General features: G+C 38.8%; 1 protein-coding gene across 3 annotated transcripts in view; it reads left to right on the forward strand.

Annotated features, from left to right (window-relative positions):
• The window catches only part of FRMPD4 (FERM and PDZ domain containing 4), a 308067-nt gene that overhangs the window by 221154 nt on the left and 66521 nt on the right, over nucleotides 1-20392 (forward strand). For all 3 annotated transcript variants that reach the window (XM_068682985.1, XM_068682990.1, XM_068682999.1), the window contains exons 3-4: nucleotides 14141-14301; nucleotides 16551-16653. In XM_068682985.1, the coding sequence (XP_068539086.1) occupies nucleotides 14141-14301; nucleotides 16551-16653 (264 nt within the window). The remainder of the gene's footprint in view (nucleotides 1-14140; nucleotides 14302-16550; nucleotides 16654-20392) is intronic.

Raw genomic sequence — 20392 nt, forward strand, 5'->3', positions numbered from 1 at the left:
GATGTTGTAATTAATTTTAGAATGCAACACAGTCAGCTTTGCCTTTTTTAGTTACGGTTGTTTTAAAACAACTGTGAGAATGTGTAACTCCTGTGAAGCTGTGCATAATGTTTCAAAACAGGACTTACAGAGTAATTTTTTTTTCCAGAGGTGACAGATGCTGTTTTCTTCCTCAACCCCCAAACGCGAATTATATAGTTTTTGAAGGTAAAACACTTATCATAGCTGAGGTTAACATCTCTAATTAATCTGAGTTCTTGATTTCTGGAATCATAACAATTTGATTTACATATTTTGTTAAATAAAAATGGTATATGATTAAGATGAAAATTGGTCCCATTTATAGACTTCATGTGATCTGAAAATATAATGGTTGGTTGTCTGAGTAACTAAGGATGTGAAAGGGTGTTTTTCTTTTTAGGAATATATGCTTCCTACATATGCTGACCTCTTCTATTAAAAATTAGTCTACTAAATGTCCAGAAAGTGATTTCCCACTTTCACTTGTTATGCCTTGGCACGCCAAAGACTACACAATTTCTGGAGATGGTAGTAAAGATATTATTTCCATATATATGAGGAAATATATATATATATTTTTAAAAGGAGTTTGTGTGAAACTTGCTTTCCTCAGCACGTACCTGAAGGTTTGTTTGTCTTGCAGTTTGACTCCCTTAACAGATGGTATTAGGTTATTACTCTGTGCCATTGTCCTTATTCAGCATGTTCCTTTTTCAATAATAATCATTCCTTGTATGATTGTGTCCATGAGGAATTTTTCCTCTTCTAGTTGCCAAGTTCACGGTTTTTAACATATGAACACTGAAGGCAGAGGTGAGCACCGCAAAGTTAGTTTTGTTTGAGAAGATGTTGGTCAATGGATGCTGCTCGAGAGATTGAGTCCCAGGAGTGGTGCTGCTGGCTGATGTGAAGGCATTAGGACCTCAGAGTGGTGGCTGAGCTCTGGATAGATCAAGCATGTTAGGCTGCTCTAACATCAATTTATATGCCATGTAAAACAAAAATAGGGGCCTCCGGTACTCTGCAGCAGCATGCAGATTTGTCTCAGCTTTTCATTCCTTGATTAAAACACTCCTTACATTTATGTTTGTAGTGGACATTTATAACCAAAGTACAAGGTGCTTTGTGTAGACATAGAAATGAGGCCACAATATATTTTGTGAAGAGTTGAAGGTTCAACTGTTTCAATTGTGTAGAGGTTCCCCTCTTTTCTTCTCATGATATGCCATGCAATTTAACTTCTGCCCTGTGTTTTAAAGGCCATGATGGTTCAGTGATGCTATGAGAAAATTGAAGTGATTTGGGCTAGGAAATGCAATGTAACTATAAAATGTTATTATAGAATACCCTGCTTAATTGAGACATAGTAAAGTGGGGACTTCTTCACTGGAAAGTTTCCTATTAAATTGATTTATCCTGATGATAATGACTGCAGTTTAATGGGGAGCTCATATTGACCTACATTTAGCTACTACTATGTAGTGATATGTCATGGGTGATGTTTAAACAAGTATGAATTTCAGCACTGTTATTTTCTGTTCTGTTTTGCTTTTTTGCTTTTGTTTAAAAAGCAAACAAACAAACAAACAAACAAACTTGCTGAATGTAGTGTGGCTACGGAACTGCACTCCTTCCCTTTAAGCCTGAGCCCAGAACAGGCTGAGCCTGAAGATGACCAACACCTACAAGCTCAACATGTTCATATGCATAGCAGATGGCTCAGACCCCAACTTGTTCTTAACTTTGAGAAGATAAATAAGAAATGAACGTAGTTCAGAACATTATGGCTTATATTCTTTAAGACAGGCCTGCTCTGGTCAACCGTAAAGTTTCTTTAAGTTCTGCCTGATCTGACCAGCAATAACAGATTCCAGTTTCATCTTGTATTACAGTGAATTGAAAATATGGGCAGTACCAGTACCAATATTTTGTTTTAATCCTACTTGGTTAACCTGAAGTCTGAGTCTCTAAACTCTCAGTTCTAGCACTGTATTTAGTGTTAGGAATGTACCAGTCCTTGAAAAATGAATGTTCCAAAATACTGCTTGTACCATGTCGGTTCTGATACTTTAAAGGCCTTTAATTATTTTTTTTTTCATGGGGTTGCATTTTGCAGAGGCCAACAGCTTTTGGCTTCCAGGAGAGAGTGATATGTTCATTACTTCATTAAAGAGCAAACAATATGCAGAATTGTTCTGAACCGCAAAGTAGGGATTGTTGTATGGAATTAGCTGAAAAATGTAAATGTGATAGGTTTTTAGGACAACAACTCACTGTTGTACAGGAGGGGCAGGTCTTCTGGAGTGCTGGAGCTCTTGCAGGTGTCGGTAACACAGACTTTGGTTGCGCTCTGTATTTATGCTCCCGTCAGACCCGATGGGGCTGGTTGTGACCGTAACTCCTTTTGTGGTGCCCTCAGCTGCAATTAAAGGGACAAGTGAGTTTTCAAGGCGGTGCAGAATGGCATGTTGTTTTTATAGATTACTTAAAGATGTTGATCAGAGTTTAAAGGTGACGCTTGTAGGAGTTAATCGTCTATCAGTAGAATTAATTGTGGAAAGCTCTGACATTAAGCATATTTATGCCACTTAACTGTCTTACAGTCTTTGTTAAGGGTTTATTATACGTATAAAGGCTGCATTTTTCATAAGAGTGTGTCAATTATAATGTGATGATAATTAAACTTGAGATTTATGTGCTTTTTAAAATGCAAAAATGCTGTTTTGAAATCTTCATATTTCTGCCACATCAAAATTAAATGCCTATTTAGAAACCTTGTAAGATTTCCCTCTGTATTATTTTCTGTAGGAAAAAGAGAAAATCATGAAGCAATATGTGCTGCATAAATTGTAGAACAAATTTAATTCCTCTTCAATTAAGTAATTTGTTACCACCTTCTCATAACAGCAAATTTCTCATAAAAAATATATATATATTTATGATAGGTGACAAATAGTAGTAGAGTAACATGCAGTGTTAAGAGGGAATATGTCTCAAAATACCTTTTTTCTCTGGATTTACCATTTTGCTCTGCTGATGACACTGCTCTGTGGGCGTTGCTGTGTAGCCAAGCGTTATACAGCTCATGGTGCCTATTCATTTCTAGTTTTCTTTTAGAAGTGATAAAGGTTTGTTTTCCTCTGTGGGAAGAGAGCACCATCCCAGCTTACTAAGCTTCACAGACATTTCACCTAAAATTATAATTCCTGTTAGAAATCACTAGAGTGAACAAAAAGTTTGGCTAAGATAACAGATGACATAATAAATATTTATATAAAAACGTATCAGTCATCTCATATATATGAGGTGTAGTAGTAATATTACTAAAGTTGGGTTAGATACTGGTTGATAATTAATTGGATCATTAAATTCCTGGTTTGCATGTCAGATTTTCGGTCAGTGTTTGTTAGTCTGTTATACAATTCAGCCACTGCCTTCTGAGAGACTTTCCTGGTGCAAAGCCATCCTAGCCTTCATCCCAGCATCCAGACTTGCCTGCTTACACGCTCTTTTCAAGAGTGTGTAAGTCTCTAATGTAGCATCTTCTTTCACTTTCTTATGCTTTGATGTCAATGTTTCACCAAGACATCCATGGACCTTCATTCCACAGGGTCTGAACTCCAATTCTGGCACATTTCATTTTCCTGCCTTGTAAGAGTTTCTACTGTCCAGTGTCTAATTTCTTTCCATTTACAATGAATTAGGACTTCTTGAGGTGAACATCTGATGTTCGGACCAGCATGACTGAAACTTCCATTATCATTTTCTTTTTATTTGTTTATTTATATCCAAGGTCACAGTACATGACACTTATATTCAACCTTCTTCTGTAACCGTAAGTGGGGGGTTTCTGTATGAACCATCTTCTTCTGAATAGGTAGGTGTTAACTCCCTTTAACCCACCCAAGAGGTCTGTTTTGAAACAGCTCATTTTGCTTTTCTGCTCCTTTGCTGTTTGAATAAGCTAGCTGGCAGTTATAAATGCAAGGAGGCAATGTTTCTTGTTCATCAGGTACATCAGTAGTCTGATCTTTAACTTGCATGCCATCTTTAATAAAGTTTATATACACACTGTCAAATTTAATGGAGTAGTAGTTGAGTACTTGTTCTTATATATAGGTAAATAGAAATTACCCACAGACATTAGCAAAAGCTCCTTGGATGTAATGAAGTTGAAATATGATCACCAGCACCCCTAATTTTACGGTCTGTAAAATAGCCTGTGGAGCTAGAAGTGCTCTCATTTAGAAAGGTGAGTTATTTACTTTGAAAAGAAAAAGTAAGTCCCAAAAATCATTCAGCCATGTTGCGCTCACGTATAGGGAATAACTTAACAGGGAAAAGGAGATAAAATATACCTGATTTTTTTATTCTTTCTGTATCCCAAGTTTAATTTTCACATGACAGCTCTATCTGGCAGCCTCACCTCCCATCAGTGCAGTCTGTCATTCTAGATCATTTCAATTAATTTCACTTTCTCATTTTGCATTTACCGAGGAGTTGCAATGGCACACTACCAAATTAGCAGTCAAGAAGAGTAATCCTCTATATTTGTATGCTGTTAAAAGAAAGGGGGATGGAGGAGATCGTTTCTCTTCTTCCCCTCTGTCCTGGAGGCCTTCTCCAGAGTTGTTACACCATTAGATTTGCTTTGAAGATTGACTGTGAAGACAGACTATATTACAGGAAGACTTGGTTTGGAGGTTTTTGGAGTTACAAAAAACTTTCAAATTCATTCTGTGCACCTTGGTTGTTTTACATAAAGTCATTTATCTCTGGTAGCCAGAGAATGATAAGCTTTTTTGCACTCTTTGCTTCAGTGTAGTAGTTGGACTTCTTCACAAAAACACAGTAACTTTCTAAGCTCTGTGCTTGGCTCTCCAGGGACATGAATTCATACCCTGCATGTGAAACTGGAGGCAGCTTCTTGTACTGACTTAAGGATTACCTCCCCCTGTGTGCACCTGAATGATGCTCACTTTTCTAACTGGGCTGCTAGGCTGCTCTTTGCTGAAGTCAAGCCTTCAACCTGTTTGCGAGAGCAGAGAGTGGTACCCGTCATGACATAGTAGTTTATATCCATGAACCTTTAAATATATGATTGTGGACAAACAAACAGCTGCAGTACTGAGTACCCACTTGCTGTCTACAGATGCGACTAACTTGTATGTTGCTACTTTCACCTGATGGCTCTTACAGCTGGAGCTTGGTTTTCACCTGAGAAAGGCTATGTTTTGCTGGAGATGCAGTAGATAGAACAATCAGTTTGTGATACCATCGAGAGGGCCAGCTTTGGTTCAAAAACCTTCCAGATGTGTACTGGAAAAGAAAGGAAATAAGTAGATAATCCAGAGCATTTTCGGTGACCTGCTCATCAGTTCAGTTGTTGAAGGAATGAGGAAGATCAAGTTCACAGGATAAACAAATAGGTTTTATTTCTGTTGTAAGTGCTTGCCTATATACACTCAACTGTACTGAGTTGCTGCTAGCCTTCACTCCATATGGTGCTGCCATAGCTGCAAACAGTGATTAATTAAAAAAAGATTTTGGTTAGTCACTTTCTGCTAGCTCCCTTGGCTCAGGACTTTTCTGCTTCTTTTCGCCTGAAGGACCTGAAGCTTTCAATCTCTGAAAAGATCATCTCCTTGCAAGGTCTTTTGGAGAATGCAATAGCGTTAGAGCGGCAATGGATACTTTCTCCTTCCTTTCCCTTTTAAAAGGGGAAAATAACTGATTACAGAATTAATGAGTGCATTTCCTCTTTGTGATTTGCTTCCTGGGGTTCATTGGTGGGGATTATCAGTTATTCCCACACTACTAGCCTTTCACATTGTTTTCCCTCCCCACGCCTGGGTGCAGAAAAAGAGGAGTTAGGGGGGTACGAGGCTGTTGAAGCATGCTTCGATATTTCAACTGTGTGTTCATGCTAAGCCCAGCTATACCAGGGGTTACAGTGGGCACATCTAAATCTGGGGTCTGTCATCTTACCACATTATGAGGGCACCCTCACTTAGGGTTTATAGAGACTGACATGTGCATGTCAGAGCAAGTCTAATTTCATCAGCAATTAACCAGATCAGTTTTCTTTTAGTCAGGAGCTTTCCTAATCTAATCAGCACATGAAAAGCTATTTTCAGGGTGCTTCTCCTCCCCCTTTCTTTTTTTAACATTTCAGTTAGGCAAATTGTTCACGTGGAGCTTGGGATCGCAGTTCCTCTCCCTGCTGAATGAGAAACGCCTGCGGTGCTCGGCGTAGGTCCATGCTGTTTGCTGCAGAGCTCGGCTAGGCAGGAGCCCACAGATTATTGTTCATCTACTTAGAGTGAAACCTGCCAAAAGCAGGACAAATAGGAATTGTTCACTCTGTTTTCCAGAGGACACTTTCAGTCCAAATTAATTTGTTGTGTATTTGCAGTTCAGTAAATCTTCTTTTCCCCTCGCTATGCCTTTAGTTGTAACAGGGTTTATTGATGCATGTGTAGAAAATAATGAAAAGCTACATTTCGGTTCATCTTTAAAGGCCTCGGTGTAGTTTGCTGTTCTAAATGGAGTCACTCCACTCACGTAAAGAAAAATGCCTTTCGTGGAAAAAACAAGGTGTCCTTCTGGACCTACTCCAGTAGGTGTGAGAAAGTGCTTCCTTGGAGGAGTGCCAGTAATTCTCGTTTCTAACATAGCTCACATGGTTTCTTTCTCGAAGGACCTCGGCCAGGCAGGTAAGCAAACCTCCTGCCCCCGTGAGCTGCACCGTGAGCCGGTGCTGTGTGCACCACAGCTGCTGTGCAGAAAGGCTCCTTCCAGGAGGCACATGCCAGTGACTTGGGGCTGGGGTGGGGGGTGAGGCTAAATCTCTGTTCTGGGAAAAGGCAAGGCTGAGGTGATAGTGTATTTGGGGCCCTCGGCACAATCAGCTGATGGTCACCTGGCCATTTGTGCTGCCCTGTGTCCTCCTGCAGTGTGATTGCCCTGTGCCCATGTAGCCCCAGCATGAGGCTCGCCCTGGAGTTGTTTTCAGTTGGCTCTTCAGCCACAGTTTTTGCCACCCAATTTAGTACTTATGAATAATTTGTGAGCTTACTTTGGCTATGAAAGCCTGATTAATCCCACAGAGGTGGCCCCTGAATTTCCTTCCATTCGGTCTGAGAGCATCTCTGGTGAAGGAAGCTTCACTCTGGTGGAAGAGGTTGCTGGGAGAAGAACTGGATGCAGAAATGCCATTCAGTGCAGTGTGTGGCAGCATAATTACATATCAAGGCAGGCTGTAAGCGTGTTACATGCCATATGTGTACGGGTGCAGTTTAGATATACTGAGCACTGGTGCAGAGATCTTGGCTTTGCGTTTCAGGCAGCAAGGAAAGCAGAGGCTGGCATCATGCTCTGCCTGCAGAGCAGGCAATTCTAACGTTTATGTGGCCAGTGTTGCTGGGAGCTCCTATTGTCTCCCTTTGTGAAAGAATGTTACGATTTTTTTCTAATGTAATCAAGTGTTGAAAGCTTTTCTTTTTTTTTTTTTTTCTTCCCATTGGAGAGTGTTCTTTTTTTGTTGTTGTTCTGTACCTCATCTTGTGATATCCATAACTCTTCTCTACATTTTCCTTCCTATCTTTCCTTGCCATCCTCTGTGGCCCTTTCTTGGCCATGGCCAATTTTCACTAAGATGTTTTTGTGTGATTTCTGCTATTTGGCTGCTGCCTCAAAAGCCTCATCCCACTACAGCAGGCAGGAAACTCAGAACTCCTGGTGAAAGGAGCTTTAGAAATAAATGCTTGTGGCCATCTTGAGAGAAAGCAAAAAAAGAAAAAGAAAAAAAAAAAAAGATCATGCCTCTCTGGCAGTCTGTAGGTACAATACTCAGACAACTGCTAGCCTGCAGCTGGGGTTTGAGGCCTATTTCCACGCCTTTGTGGGATTGAAGTAAATAATTTTGTATTCCCAGTATGTAGCATTCATATGTGGTATATGCACAGCAGAAGAACTCAAATACTGCACATGTAATATCCTTTAATATGAAGTGCTAATTGTCATTGTAAAATATACTTTGTGTATTTCTCACAGTGCCTGCCTGAAGCTGAGCATAAATCTTTATATCCCTGTAAATTTGTATTCATGTCAGTTTTATTCACTGTGATTTTGCTTCATTCTGTCTTGCTTTAGATTGCACATGATGCCCAGCAGTAAAAGAAGAGTGGATTCTGAAAATTTTTACGTGTCAGATTTCCCTGTATCCAATTTTATCAAAATGCTGTCACCAACTTCTTCTGAAACCGGCAAACCTTTTTCTTTCTAATTACATTTTTACCATATGTTCATCCAGATGGCATATGCCAACATTTTCTAGGGTGCTATAAAATGACCTGACTTCAGAGGATTTAACTGCTGAAGAAGCTTATGAAAAAAATAAAATTGACACCAGGGCAGAAAAACAGTCCTAAAAGAAAAAAATAAAATAAGAAAAAGAAAAAAAAAAGTTCTGATAAATCTTCCCAGTTATATCTCATGCCTGTGATATTGACTTCTCAACATATACACCTGCACAAAACCAATGAAAATGTAGGGAATGTAAAGTTGTTTTCTTGATATGTCAAAAGTTAGCTCCTTTCTGAACAGCTCGAAATTCAACTTTAGTCTGTTGAATATATCTAAATGCACTTTTGAGCTGAGTGACTACTCGGTTTGCTGCAAAAATGGAGCAAAAGAAGAGTTTGCCAAACCACCAGATTCTCTGTAGGAGCAGCAATTTTACTTAACAATACAATAACTATTTGGGCACTTCTTTTCTAACGTGTCAGTTCCAAGTAGAAAACAGATACACTTGATGGATGATTTTGACACATGTACTAGTTCTTAATAATTCTTGTGGGATTTCTTGGAGAAAATAAATTAACTTGGGATATACTGAGAGGTGCCAGGAACCTGAGAAAACAGGAAAGAAAAGAAGATTATTTTTCATATTTAGCTACTAGCTGAGATAAATCATTGAAGATCAATTTATTGTCTCCTGCAGAGTTTCTGTATTTGATAAGTGCTCACCTATAACAATTTCCCTGTTTTGATAGTCTTTCCAAATCATGGGAAAAATGATAAAATAGGCTCCTGCTATTATCAGTTTCTATAATGTTGTCTCAAGACTCAAGCCATTTTACCTGCAGCTGAGCTTGCAACTCCCAGTTGGAAAGGAAATTTTAAGTGTACAACATGAGGCTCTGAATAGGGTAAGAACCAAGAGGTAGTTTGGGGGCAGGATGGGCAGTCCTGTGATCTCAGGGATTCAGGTGGACAGTTGTAAATTAAGGTTCACTTGGTATCTTATTTCATTGGTCTCTGTGAAAATCACAACTGTACTGCACAAAACATATCTTCCACATCCTGCTAGTTAACAAGACAGGCTTTTAACAGTACTCAACAGTTTTAAGTGTTTCTGTTATCTATGAATTAAACCTTTGTTAAAAAAGTCCTTATCTCCGTTCTCCACTCATCAGTCCACGAGTGGCTTGACATTTCCACAAATTCTTCTTCATCATTGACAAGGATTACAGCTGCCCTGCCTCTAGTCAAACAAGAGTCTATTTTGCAGTTACATCAACCCGTATAGCAGAGGCATTTCAAAGCTAATGGTTAAAACCCTTAAAGTGAGAATTGGTGTTAACCTCTGAAGTAACAGAAGCAAGCTGTAATACGGAAATACAAAATAAAACACCAAAATGCAGTCTGTTTCCATGCTGTAATGATATGATGCAACAACTGTTTTATTATGGTTAAGGGAATGTAGTGTGTGTGAACATCTAGCTATATTAAACTCGCATTGAGGCACCACCTTCTATGCTCTTTCGGATGTCATTGCAGAATGGAGCTAAAGTAGTTCAGGTGTTTTGGTTACATATTTCCAGAATAATCTCATAATCAAGGTCACTGGCTTCTTGTCGTAGTTTTTAGATTTGTAGCATACTTAGACTCATAGGCATTTTCCTGTGGAGAAGCCAACTCCTGCATAACATATTTTAGCCTGCTGAGGACAGGCTTTTCCTAGCAGCCACGTACCAAACTCTGAGAATTAGCCCACTTAATCCCCAAATGTCAGAGAATGACACAAGAAAATCCAAAAATTTAAAAGCATTTTGCTAAGATACGTGACTTTTAAGTACTAATATGCATTATTAAAATCAAGCTCTCATTGTAATTGCAGTCTTTGTTTAGATATTCCTTGGGTTATTCATGGTGTACTTTGAATGAGGAAAATACTGACATAATTTCCAAAGAAAGCATTAACAAGTTAACTATTATGAAGCTAATGATCCAAAGAAGCAAAGTGCCAGCCTTAAACCATACCTCAAACTTTGCTGAGCATGAATTCAGACATCCGCTTGTTACATTAGGCTCCACATAATGTTCTAGGCAGCTGCATTGTGTTTGTAGTTGCTGGCTGCCTTGTGCCAGCTGATCAATGTTTCCTAAGACTTTCTTCTTTGCTACTTGTCTTTCTCTTTCACTCACTGTACATCCCTTTGTGGGTGTGTGTGCATCAATTTTATGCAAGATAGATTCTCACTCCTTTTCCCTGTTACCCTCTTTTTTTTTTTTTTTTTTTTTTTTTTTTTTGAGTGGAATAGGTGCTGTAGAGAGTTTTTGAGTATAAATACTTGGAATTACACTTTTTGCTATAGCTGGTAGTTTTTTTTTTTTACTCTTTTTTTTTTTTTTTTTTTCCATAGCTGGTGGCTTATCTCTTGGAATATATAAAATTTCTGTTCAAGGAATTCTCTGAGAATTACTCTCCTTAATAATGGCAGCTGTCTCTCACTATTCACAATAAGAGTATATCAGGGAAGGTAGCCTTTTATGAAGCAGGAACTCATCTCAATCGTTGAAAATGGTAGGAAATAAGTTTCTTTTTTTGAAAAAATGATCTTAGTTTAGCTTGTGTTTCTGTATAGGGAAAGAAGAGCTTATACTTAAAATCCCAGCCTTTTTTTCTTTTCTTCTATTTTAGCTTCAGAAAAAAAAAAAAAAATAAAAAATAAAACTGAGTTATGATCTAGGCACAGTGCCATCTAAATATATTTCTACTGTTTGAAACAAATGGGAGTTCTGCAGTGTTGGAGGTATTCTTATGAGATCTTTAACTGTTTAAGTGATGCTCTGTGTAAGGTTCCCCAAGGTGCTGGTTTTGAGTCTTTACTAGATTCTGCTTTGGAACACTAAGGATATTAATTCTTTACTTCAGGAGTCAATATGTTCCGTAGCTAAGAGGGAGATGAAATATCTCCAATACAGTACTACAAATGGCATCTCAGTAATAAACTAGCCACAGGAGGAAAAGGTTTGTCAGCCTACCATCCCACAAAGCTTTGAGTATTCATCTCATCTAGGATCATATTCGTTTATCTTAGTGCTCTCTTGAAATCCACTTCCAACACACTGAGTGATACAAGAACATCCGATGCAGCAAGCTGTGGACGCACAAGATGCAGAGCCTTTTTCGTTGATGTATTTAAAGGTGGATAACCTTAAAAATCAATAAAGCCCACTGCGCCGCTCAGAATCCTGATAGACTGTTCCTTGCTGATCCTCTTGCTTAGGCTTTGAATAACTGATACGGTGCTGCTGCAGTACGAGGCGATGCAGTGGCTGGAGCAAGGCATCCACCAGCAGAGCTGCTCTTTGAGTAGATCTTATGTTGGTTCCTGGAATTTTTCATCTGAAGCGTAGCTCTTGTTTCTTTTTCTCTCCCTGGTTTAGTTTTCAAACCAGACTAAACAAGTGCTTGAAAAGAGAGGATGTGCAATAGCAGGAAAGTAGTTCTCAAATGCTTAAAGCAGTGTTTTCAACTTGCTTGTAAATACTGCATTTCCTCTCTGGAAACAGTGTCAGATCATAGTGCCCCAATTACCAAAATGGAAACAGCTATTAGGGAGAAGTAATTAAATAGAACGTTTTAACTTTGTGGGAAGTTTGGTAAGGCTGTCACCTAAAAGATAAGTTCACAGGTTTAAATAGATAGTTTTTGAAATACCAGTGACACCTCAGAAAGTCTCCCACGTCAAAGACAAAATGTTTGAGTATCTAGAAACCCAAATTATAACAGGAGTTGACGGGGAGGAGGGTGGCTGTGCATTCTGAAGGTAATTTCACAGAAGGTAATGTCACAGAAGAAGTGTATGAAACTGTGCATTTTCTAACAGTTCTTCTGAATGAACATAATAGAAAAAGACCAAAAACTGGAAGAGCAGAAGGGAGAGGAGAACGAAGTATCAGATGCGATACATAGGAAAAGAAAATATATATTCCTTGCTGATTTCACTTTACACAATTACTAGGACAGTGCAGAGACATTCTCTATCCTATTTCTGTGAGGAAGTAACTTCTGCTACGTCTGATCATATGTATTAAAAAGCAGCATTTTACTTTTAGGCAGACTGAATCTAGTGATAGGGATAGACAGTTTCTTTGAGGAAAAGCCTTAGAAAAGTCTAGTCACAGGAATAAACTCACACTAAGAGTTTACTGAGATTTTTCTGCTGTTTTGTGTATCAGTAATAGAAGACCATGGAAGGAATGGAAAATCACGTTATGCTAAAGGTGTATGTGTTGGGAAAAGATCAGAGAAGTTTTTGCATGCCACTGATGCTGAAAACAGATCTATAAATGACATCTTTCTCCTTAAGGACCGCATGTCTGGAGTTGCTGGGGAATTGTTTTTGAAGATGGAAGGAGAAAAGAGATGAGAGCAAGGATTCTGGTTGCACAGGACATTCCCTAATTCTCATGTGTTAACATGTTATGTGTAAGATTGACAGTTACACTGAAAAAATGATTTGATTTCCATATTAGTATTTATTTATTGGGCCAACTTTCAAAATTATGATATGGTCTACTGATGCAGAGGCACCTGCCTCTCTGATGTCCTTTGCAGCTTTTTTGGGTTGGGCACCTGTCTGTCTCTTGAGCTCTGTCAAAGACTGCAAGAACCTGATGCCATGAGATGAAGTCTGTCTTCATGCTAAGCTGACCAGGTGTTGCTTGTCTGTGGTGGTGCCAGTTTGTCAGCTCTCTCAAGGCAAGTCTGCCAGCAAAGGCTTATGAGGAAGCATGAATGTCTTCCTAGGTTTCCTGAAGAACCTGAGCTCAATTAATGACATTTTGAACCATTTGAGACTGGAGCAGTCTGGCTGCCAATGTAATCAGCACTGGGGATTGGTAGCAGTGATTCAGGGGGGAGATCGCGACACTGGTGGGAAACACAAAGTATAGTGCTGTGCAAAGCAATGAACAGTTCAGTCTGCATGCACTAGTGTTTATTAATGTTAATTTAGAAGTCTCTATACTTTTAAACCATGGCCTCTTTTATGGATATGTCATATTGGATAGCTTTCTTCTTTTTTATTTTCTTCTTGAGAAATCAAAAACTTTCCAACCATGAGAATTTTGTCTTCTATGAGCAACATGTAAACTTCACTATAACATTTAAGCTGAAATTAAGATATTTTAGTAATTGCTAAAATTGCTGATAAAAAGATTTTGTTAATATCTTAATTTTAATATCTTTAATCTTATTTTTTTTTCCTGGAACAGTTTGGAGTGACATTGGAGAGTTTACTCAAGTAGTAAATATGTATTGTTACCTTTGCTTTATGTAGTCTGAGAGGGCTGAGCTCTGAAACTTAGTATCGTAGAAAACCAAATTTAAATGTGTGCCTCCTTTATTTTGCAAAAGGCTGCCAGAGTCTAATTGCTGTGTTTTACATTATGAGTAGGTCACTTTATTATTCTTCCCTTCCAACAAATGAAGGATGAAAAATTCAAGTACAGATGACAAAGCTGCTATTGTTGGGTTATTTTTCTTTCATATATGCGGTATGATTAAATGTATGCTGTCAAAGAGGGACCTCTTTATAGGTTGATCCTATTGATTAGCATTAGAGACCTGTCAACAGCGGTATTACTTCATGTATAAGAGAATCTAATAGAAAATTATTAAGTTGGTGGTGGTTTAGTTCTTACAGTGAGACCATTCCAGGTATTCATCTCATTTCGTAGCAGAAATTGCTTGGTTCAAGTAGATACACCAAAACCATATTTTAATGATTTTTTTCCTTTTTTCATCTTTTTTATTTTTTCACAGTCACATGACACAATCAGCCACATTTGAAGACCCTCGAATAGAGAGCTGCCAAATAACCCCTCCAGCCCCTCGGAAAGTGGAAATGAGGAGGGATCCTGTGCTAGGATTTGGTTTTGTGGCTGGTAGTGAAAAGCCAGTTGTTGTACGCTCAGTAACACCAGGTATGTTTTCCTCACCTGACCCCAAAAGCAAACTTGGCACGTCTCAGTATCACATACTGGCTGGATTGCCAAATGAGAGAATAGTTGTAGCGTTATTACAAAAAAATTGTATTGACTTCACTTGTTTTCTTCAAATGGAGTGAAATTATTTGAGAATATCAAAAATCATTCTGTACATGTACTTATACTGGCTGAGGACTTAATCTACTGAGATGAAATACATTTACGAATGTAAGTACTGCTAAAATATTTAGGTAGACAAAGTAATCAAAAATACTCAGTAGGATTTTAAGCCTTGTATTACACAGTAGTTTACTTCCTTTTAGAACCCTATGTAAACATGCTAACAAAAAGCCAGTTTTACATTGTTGCTCTGAGCCATTACTATTGTTTACCTGAAAAAACAGTTGATCCACTTCATTCAAGGGAAGAAGGCCTTCTCCCTGTTATGTTTATATTGGTTTGATCTCACCATCATTGCCATTGAATCAGTGTTTTCAGGAGGTGTACAGAACTGTAAGATTAAAATTTACATGTTTTGCATTCTATCATCAGATTGCAAAGGTGACATTTGAGTTGTATTATATTTGTTTTTGTAAAAGAGGATACTATTGCTCCCCTTCCCCCCCCCCCCCCTTTTTTAATAGGTGGTTCTGTTTAATCAAGTGGCAAAAACCACTTGATCAAAATATATGTGCAAAATGGCCTAACTGGAGTGAAAATGATAGAGGCTCTTGGTATTTTTGCATGTATGGGACTGCTCAGTCTCCTGAATAGCAGCTTTTATGCTTAAAAGTTCAGTTGTTACATAAATTGCCTTAGAGCCAAGGACGTGGATTTGACTTTGCTCCAGTTCAATATGTTCTGCAGAACTCCCAGAGAGAGCAGGAGAAAGGCAAAATCGACTGCACGAAGTTCTGATGTCATTTACCCATGTGTGTGCATTGATTGTATTTGTGTTGCTTTCAGATGAAGCAACTGTTGTAACTAATATTTGAACTAGACAGTTCTCTCCTCCCAAGTTAGCATTTTTAATATAATTTTATATTACACTTCAGTTTGGGAAAAGTGTTTATTATGTTGTATTCCAAGTGAATAGGAGGAAAGATGGGTTCAGGATAACATTCTCCTACATGGATTTGTTTCCATTTATATATAAGTGAAGAACCAGTCTTCAAACCAGATAATGGAGAGGAACAGCATTAGCTTAATCGCTAAATTAATTGTTTATGATACTGAGACATTTAATTTTAAGATTTTTTTTTTTTTTTTAATATGTATCATCAATGCAAAGCTTAAAGGCAAAAGAATAGAGAGGATATATCTTTTGATTAAGAGTTGTGATGTCATACTCTCTTCTGGGCATGTAATTGTGCTGGGAAGCAAAATATTACATGCATTTTATAAAACATAAACTTACTATACATTTTAGTAGTGTCAGAATCCAAAGCACAGAGGCACATATATATATGATTCCCTAGTTAGACTTATCCTAAATACCTGCATCTGAGAGTGCCAGTGCTTTTCAACACATTATATAAAACTTCTGTTCACCAAGTAGAAGGAATGAAGAGGAAAAGGGATTCAAAGAATGGAGGTGTGGAAACATACTGTCTTAAGATCGAAGGAAACAGGTTTGTTTTGCCCAGAACAGAAAAGTCAGAGGAGAGATCTGAGAATGACTTTCAAACATGCAAGTGATTTTTCATGAGAAGGACTATCAGGACTGTAGAACAAGGACTAGTTCTCCAGTGCCACTTTAGCTGGGACAAGAAATAATGTATTGTTACAAGGAAGATCTGGTGAAGACATCAGGGAAAAAAGACTTCCTGATCTTAACAGTTAAATGGGATCATATATTCACAGAAAAAGGAGTCTTTGTCAGGGGTGGACTTACAGGAAAGTCAGACAAACATTGATCAGGGATGAATAAAGTGTGATTGATCACACCTTTAAGGGAGAATTAGGTCACTGTCTGTGTGTCCTCTTGGTCCTCCAGAAGATCAAGCCCTTATTTTTAGGTGCCTAAATGTGATTTTGGAACTTAACTTGAGTAACTTTAGTAGAAACTTCTAAGCCATCTGCTTTCAAGATTTTCCTGGTGAGGAAATACTGGTAATGTCAGAGAAAGAGTTAGTGTTAAACATGCCATTAGCTGAAGAAAAAACACTCATAGTATATGAACGAGAGAGGGTGCCTATGCAACTCCGATGGTCTACTAATCTGTGCTTTTTTTCATCTGTCTGCAGGCGGCCCCTCTGAAGGAAAGCTTATACCAGGGGATCAGATCATAATGATTAATGATGAGCCAGTCAGCACTGCTCCAAGGGAGAGAGTCATCGACCTTGTCAGGTATTTGATGTCCTGTCACTTAAACTGTGAACCCAGTGGCTTATTTCCTGTGTGGTCATTTGATAACACAGCCTTCTGAAGGTGGAAAAATGAAAAAATAATATTATTTGGTCATAATGAAGAATGGTGAAGTATTTCAGAATTGAAATGAAATGTCCTCTGGGTAGCTGCAAAAATATAAGAAGATATTGGAACAGCTCCAAAATATGTGGATACCCAGAGAGGAATAGTATTCTCTTGGCATTTCTTTTTGGTATGGGTTCTTGAAAAGATAATTTCTGGAGCAAGGCAGCTCCAGTCACTATTATTCTGTTGCTTTTTTTTACATGAAGAAAGTTGATTCAGGTCTGTTGTATGTAAAGAGGAAAGAAAATGTTTTGGGGCAATTTTAAGAGCAGAGATAGTATGGAAGCACTAAGAGTGGTTTGGGTAGATTGCAAATAGGTGAGTTGTGTGAGAAGAGCAGGCAGGGGGCTATAGAGATGAAGCAGAAAATGAGAAATGAGTGGCTGGAGAATGCAGGAAAGGAAAAGCATCAAAATTTGTAATGGAGAAGGAAGGAAGGAAGGAGACAAATGCTCAAGTTGGAGAAAGTGACGTGATCTGCTTGACAAACTGCATTTTAAATAGCAGGACATACATGTATTAGCATGTTGCATAGAAAAAAAGAATGGTAATTCCAAATTAAATATAAGAATGCTTACTTTAAATTTGAGGAGCTAGGTTGCTGGACACAAGTTTGGTTTCTCGATTTTTCTTCTTGGTGCATACTCTGAATTGGTTGGTCTAGTTGATTCCTGGGAAATATTCAAATTTTAACTGAGGAGTTTTACCTCTCCTCAGGACTGGTAGTTTTTGGTATTACCAGTGTTACCCATATAGTTTGGAAAAGCTGCATTTGTTTCCAGAAATGGAGGAGCTGCCATCATACTTGTATTCCACTTGCAGATCACAATTTGAGTGAATAGGTACTCAGTTGCTGGGGAAGGGAGATACAGAAATGTTACAAAAGCTTCTTCACCACAGGAATAAAGGTGCAAGCAACACATGCCTTTATCTCTGTTAGGTGGTTGCGGTCAAAATACCATATGTTTTCAGGTTTAAAAAAAAAGCATAAACCTAAAAGTCAGCTAACAGTAGCACAGCACCTCAGGAGGGAACTTTTTTTTTTTTTTTTTTCTGTGATAAAGACACCTCATAAACTTCAGGAACAATCTCATCCCTATTAAATTTGTCCTATACTATGTATTGAACATCAGCATAAGCTTCACAAATGGGTCTTAAACTCATTTTTGATGTCATCGTTTCTTCATAAAGTGATCATATTGCAGTCTTCGTTTTTCCTGTGATTCTTTGATACGTAACTAACCAGAATTAGGATCTCCAGGTCATTTCTCTGCTGCCAGCAATATATAGTAATAGCAACAAAGAAAATAGACTGATTACAGCTGAAAAAAAAAGTAGGTTTATTGTGTGGCTGATTCTCTGTCTGCCCTCAGATGGGAAACTGAATAAGAATGTAGCCCTTCCTAATTATGTTGACTCCATAGGTAGTGTCTTATATGAAGTGTTGTTGCGTTCCAGGGGAATCTTTGGTGGCTCTTTTCCTACATTGTAATTCTGTCCTAGCTCTCCAAATCTGTCTGCAGTTGGGATTTTGTGAGAGCCTCATTCTTTGATTAGACTCAGAGTGAAATGTATTGGGGTTGTATATTACAGCATCTGAAATGACGAGCTTTCTTTTCATGCCAGTGGGGACACCTGGGATGATGAGGGAACTGTCACTGTAGAGTCCTGACATCAAAGCAGAAGCAATTCTTTACACCAATGAAGTAACGAATCCCTTCTATATAACAAAAGATTTTCATACGAGTAAGATACATCTGCAACTCTGAAAGCAATGTATGCTTTCAGTTTTCAATGTGGATGAAAGCAATTTTGAAGTCTTGTTTTCCAGATGGTAGTAATGTAAATGTATCTGTAATCAGCAATGAGTATGTTTTAGATGCATGGAGGAGGCAATGGCCATAATCACAAATACTGAAAAAAATAGATGGAAGGGATTTCTGAAGGTCACCTCAGAATCTCCTGCTCAAAGCAGAGCTAGTGTGAAAGTTGGACATGGCTTCTCAGCACCTGTCCAGCCAAGTCTGTCTCCTAAGATGCAGGTTTCACAACCATACTGGACAGTGCTTAAACAGTGGCATCATGAACAATTTTATTCCTTACATCCAACTGGAATTTCCTTTGGTGCAACTTGTGACCTGTGCCTCTTGTCCCTTACCTGTCTGCTTCTGAGGAGGGTCTGCCTCTGCCCTCTCTGTAGCCACCTATTAGGTAGTGGAAGACAGATTCCTCCCTTGGTCTCTTCAGGATAAACAAATCCTCTTTCCTTAGTCTCATATAATCTTGTGCATAAGCCTTACATCTGTCTTAGACAGTGTCCCTCCACTGGAGTTTCTCCAGCTTTGTCAGTGAATGTGTGTGAGCCAAAACTGGAAAGAATGGTAAATATACAGCTTTGTGAGGAAAAGGAGCAATCAGTTCCCTCAACCTAATGGCTGTGCTCATGTTTGTGCATCCCACTGCCCACTTCACCCCTGAAAGAGGATACAGTAGGCTCATGTTCAAGTTATTGACCAGGAGGACCCTCGCATCATTTTTTGTGGAGCTGCTGCCTGGCCCAGTTAGGCATTAGCCTGCACTGTTGTATGAGTTTCATTCATCCCACATGCCAGACTTGGCACTTGTCCTGATGAATCTTGTAAGGGTTCTGTCAACCCAGTCCTCTAGACTAATTCCACCTGAATAATAGCAGATATATCAGCTACTCCTGTCCAGCAAGTTTTCTTTACACAATACCTGTCTAGATCTTATGTCTTGAGGCACTGGCACAGGTTACACAGAAAGTTTGTGGATGCCCCATCCCTGGAGGTGATCGAGGCTAGGTTGGATGAGGAACCTGAGTAACCTAATCTTGTGGGCAGCATCTCTGCCCATGGCATGGGGTTGGAACTAGAAGATCTTTAAGGTCCCTTCCAACCCGAGCCATTATATGAGTCTATGATTATTTTCTCAATTTGGCTACAAGGATACTATGTGAGACTCTTCAAAACCCTTCTTGAAGTCAAAGTAAGCAACATTCATTGCTTTTCCCTTTATCAACATGGCCAGTCAACTCATCCCTGAAGGCAATCACATTGGTCAGGCATAATTTACACTTTCTAAATCCATTCTGGATATTTCCAATTACCTTCCTGTCATTTTGCTTGGAAATGGCTTTGAGGAGGATTTGTTTGATAATTTTCCTGGGACTGAAGTGAAGTGAGCTTCATTGACACAGAATTTCCTAAACCTCCCCTTTCTTTTTTAAGATAAGCAAGATACTCCTTTTTCCAATCATTAGGAACCTCCCCTGAACAACGTGACTTTTCAAAGATGATAGAGAGCAGCTTTTCCAAGACATGAGCCACCTCCCTGAGCAGCCTTAGATACGTGCCTTCCAGACCCATGGTCTTGTGTGTGTTCCTTTTGCCTAAGCAATCCTCTGTGATTAGTAGTGCCTGTGTCCCCTAAATTCTGCCACTAAGCACAGGGACAAGGATGGCTTGAAAGCAGACTTGCCAGTAAAGACAAAAGCAAAGAAAGCATCAAGTACCGCATCATTTTCAGTGTCCTTCATTAGGTTTCCTACCCCGTTCAGCAGCAAGTTCGTATTTCTCTTGACTTCTCCTTCATT

The sequence above is a fragment of the Anas acuta genome, chromosome 1 (assembly GCF_963932015.1).
Source record: "Anas acuta chromosome 1, bAnaAcu1.1, whole genome shotgun sequence".
In the NCBI taxonomy this organism is placed as follows: domain Eukaryota; kingdom Metazoa; phylum Chordata; class Aves; order Anseriformes; family Anatidae; genus Anas; species Anas acuta.